Genomic DNA, 3,985 nt, shown 5'->3' on the forward strand with positions numbered 1-3,985 from the left:
GATGGGAATCTTGAGGTATGGCTCAGGGTGTGTTCCTACAAAGAGAACAGCCAAAGCCTGGGTTAAGTAGCAGAGAAAGAAGTATTCACAAGTCATCTCATTGCTTTCAGTTTAGAACAACCCGGTTTAGAGCAGTTTTTATCACTTTCTCTCATACAGTACCACTTAGAATTACTTGCTTTATTAGCCTTATGAGTAAACATTGAGTTGTTAAAGAATGACCAAAGTAAGACTATTTATAGAGACCAAGGCACATTGAGGTATCCTAATGATCTGAGACAATAATACAGTTTCAATGTGATAAACTTATAAATGGGAGTCTGTATTTATCTTAGAAAACAATTAGGTCTCAAATTCTGAGATTCAAAAAATTACCTAGCCAACACTTTAATGCTGTGGTCTTGCTCTTAGATTATTTAGAATTCAATTTTTTGTGTGTACCGAAACCACCCCATGGTAGCAAACTAGCTATGTTCTAATAATTCCTGAGGTTATTACAGTACTATTTCTCAGCAGATAATGCACTGAAGTGTTCATTTTCCAGATCAAGGATATTTAAGCTGCAATAGTGTCCACCATGAGTTTCAGGTTATTATAATGTCATTAAAATAAATTCTAAGAATATACCTACTTGTAAAATTCTAATTAGTGTGATTACTATGGAACTGGAAATTATTCTTTTAAAAAAAAATATAAGAACTTATTTTGGAAAATAATCAATGGTAGAATAAGAAACTACCAAACTAGCCATTCAGTATGATAAAATACCATTCTCTCATATTCTGCTGAATATCTTATTTGTCAGGTTCAAAGATAGCACATTGAAGATTACTTTGCAGAATTTTTCTAAGAAAAGCATGATATAAATAAGTCCAAATCAACAAAGGAAAGGGAAAAAAAATCTAAGAAATATAGACGAATGAGCCAAATTAGAACCATTAAGAACTGATTTGGAATTTAGTTAGAATTATATTAACCCTAAGTTTCTGTCCTGAAGTTTTGAATAGTAATAAAGAATTATTCAAGAATGAAAAAAAAACGGTGGTGCGGCTGGCGGGCGGCGATGGCGGCCGGAGGCCCCGGCTGGGCCGGCCTTGGGGCTCCCGTCGCCTGAAGCGGGTTTGGACCGAGGCAAACCGGAGCCCATGGAGGTGGAGGAGGGCGAACTGGAGGTCGTGCCGGTTCGGCGCTCGCTGAAGGAACTGATCCCGTTCTACCAGTTTATTGCTACCAACCCATCTCCCTCCACCCTCGTGCACACATGCTCAGTCATGCAACCCCATGGACTTCAGCCCGCAAGACTCCTCTGTCCATGGATTTTTCCAGGCCACAAGCATTAGATATGAAAACAAGGCTGGCAGCTTCATCACCGGAATTGATGTCACCTCCAAGGAAGCGATTGAAAAGAAGGAACAGCGAGCCAAGCGCTTCCATTTTCGATCAGAAGTAAATCTTGCCCAAAGAAGTGTAGCCTTGGACCGAGACATGATGAAGAAAGCAATCCCCAAAGTGAGACTGGAGACAATCTACATTTGCGGAGTAGATGAGATGAGCACCCAGGATGTCTTTTCCTATTTTAAAGAATATCCTCCGGCTCACATCGAGTGGTTGGATGATACCTCCTGTAATGTGGTTTGGTTGGATGAAATGATGGCTGCGAGAGCCCTTATCAATATGAGTTCTCTGCCAGCCCTGGATAAGATAAGAAGCAAGGATGCCAATGAGGACAAGTCATCCGAGAAAAGTAAAAAAGACAAGCAGGAAGACAGTTCTGATGACGATGAGGCTGAAGAAGGAGAAGTTGAAGATGAGAACTCAAGTGATGTAGAGTTGGACACGTTGTCGCAGGTAGAAGAGTCTCTGCTAAGAAACTAACAAACTTGCTAAAGAAAATAGGCTATTCATGAGATTTGCTACAAAAGATGACAAAAAGGAACTTGGAGCAGCAAGGAGAAGTCAGTATTACATGAAATATGGGAATCCAAATTACGGAGGCATGAAAGGAATTCTTAGTAACTCTTGGAAGCGGAGATACCATTCCCGTCGCATTCAGCGGGATGTTATTAAGAAGAGAGCCCTGATTGGGGACGACGTTGGCCTGACGTCCTATAAACACCGACATTCCGGACTGGTGCACGTTCCTGTGGAGCCTATTGAGGAGGAGGAGGAGGATCAGGACATGGATGCCGAGGACAGAGTGGTGGTGGAGTGCCACGAAGAGCCCGCGGCCCGCAGGCAGGCCCAGGAGCGGAGCGTGTCCAGGCGGTCCAGTGCCAGCAGCTCAGACTCTGACGAGATGGACTATGATCTAGAGCTGAAGATGATTTCCACTCCTTCGCCAAAGAAGAGCATGAAAATGACCATGTATGCTGATGAGGTGGAATCTCAGTTGAAAAATATCAGGAACTCCATGAGGGCAGATACTTTATCCACAAGCAATATAAAAAGCCGAATTGGTAACAAATTACCAGCTGAGAAATTTGCAGATGTCAGACATTTGTTAGATGAAAAACGTCAGCACACACGTCCACGGCCAGCTGGCAGCAAGCAGCACTAAAACAGATATACGCCAGCGATTAGGAAAAAAGACCATATTCTCCAGAAAAGGCTTTCAGCAGTAATCCAGTTGTTCGGAGAGAGCCCTTTTCTGATGGACATAGTAGGCTGGGTGTTCCCAGGCAGGATGTTAAAGGCCTCTACTCTGATACTCGAGAGAAGAAGTCAGGTAGTTTATGGACTCGCTTAGGATCTGCGCCCAAGACCAAAGAAAAGAACATGAAGAAAGGGGATCACAGGGCGCCGGGCACAGAGGACGATGACTCGGAGCTGCAGAGGGCATGGGGGGCTCTGATTAAGGAGAAGGAACAGTCTCGCCAAAAGAAGAGCCGCTTAGATAACTTGCCATCTCTCCAGATCGAAGTCAGTCGGGAAAGCAGCTCTGGCTCAGAGGCTGAGTCCTGATGCCCTGGGGGCCGAGGCGGCCGCCCTGAAACCTGCCAGTCTTGCGTAGGGCTGGGCGCACAGTAGGACTACCCCCTCGGGAGTTGGCGCCCCTCCCCTCTTGCTCATGCAGTCACCCTCCGCTCTTGCTACTTCAGCAAGACGTCTTAGGAAACGTGACCTGTTTTGAAGGGCATCCATCTAATCTTTTTCCTGCAGAGTTACAATTCTGGGCCCTCCATTCTTTTCCCACCACCCCACAAGCTTTACCCATTGAGGAAAAGGCAGCCCTCCAGATTTTGTAGACATTTTTTTCTTAATATTTTTAACATTGTGTCTTTTAAGAGAAGAGTTTTACACAGTTCATCCAAAGAGCAGAGAACTGAACTTCTCACTATTGCCTTGGCCCTGACAGCTTTACCAGCACCCTTTTTCCAAGAAAAGTCAATTCCCAGGTGCTTATCGGACAGCCTTCGAGAGGAAAAGACTGGGGAAGCTGCCAGCTCACCCTTCCAGGATGCTGGCGTGGGGGCTGACTCACATGGACCTGACCTCAGAGGTGCAGCTGGGCCGCCCGGGTAGATCAGAGCCGCAGCCCCGACCGCCCTTCGTCCCTCCCCGGGGATCTCTGTCAGGAGCCTCGTTAGCAATCAGCTTGAAGTGAGGATCAAGTTCAGTGCTGTGGGGTTTTTAGGAACAAAAAACTGTGACTTCTGGATTTGGGGTGGATTTTCGTGCTAGGGGTGGGGTCATGGGTTAATGTTGAACAATTTGTAAGTCTGTATTATGTTTAAAAAATATTGATGATTTGAAAGTTTAAATTTTTAATTTTTATATGTGAAAATACTTCCTGTTGGCCTCCAGGGAAGCTCAAGTGGTGTCTTATGTGCTGTTAAATATATATTATATACTTTGGAAGAAAAAAAAAAAGGAATGAAAAAAAAAGTATTTTTAAGAAAATAATTATCAGTTATTTTAGAAACAGTAAATACCAACAAATTATTTACAGATGTTTATCAGTAAGCTGCTTTCACAGAAATACACA

At 44.0% G+C, this 3,985-nt stretch overlaps 1 protein-coding gene across 1 annotated transcript; it reads left to right on the forward strand.

Annotated features, from left to right (window-relative positions):
• Positions 1 to 217: 217 nt before the first annotated feature.
• On the forward strand, positions 218 to 3,761 carry LOC139032124 (nuclear cap-binding protein subunit 3-like). Its single transcript, XM_070458426.1, is given in 6 exon segments — positions 218 to 226; positions 1,077 to 1,219; positions 1,335 to 1,871; positions 1,873 to 2,536; positions 2,538 to 2,582; positions 2,584 to 3,761. Coding segments are annotated over 6 exon segments (1,776 nt in total). The 3' UTR covers positions 2,962 to 3,761.
• The last annotated feature ends 224 nt before the right edge of the window (positions 3,762 to 3,985 follow it).

This window comes from Odocoileus virginianus, chromosome 30 (assembly GCF_023699985.2).
Source record: "Odocoileus virginianus isolate 20LAN1187 ecotype Illinois chromosome 30, Ovbor_1.2, whole genome shotgun sequence".
NCBI lineage: Eukaryota > Metazoa > Chordata > Mammalia > Artiodactyla > Cervidae > Odocoileus > Odocoileus virginianus.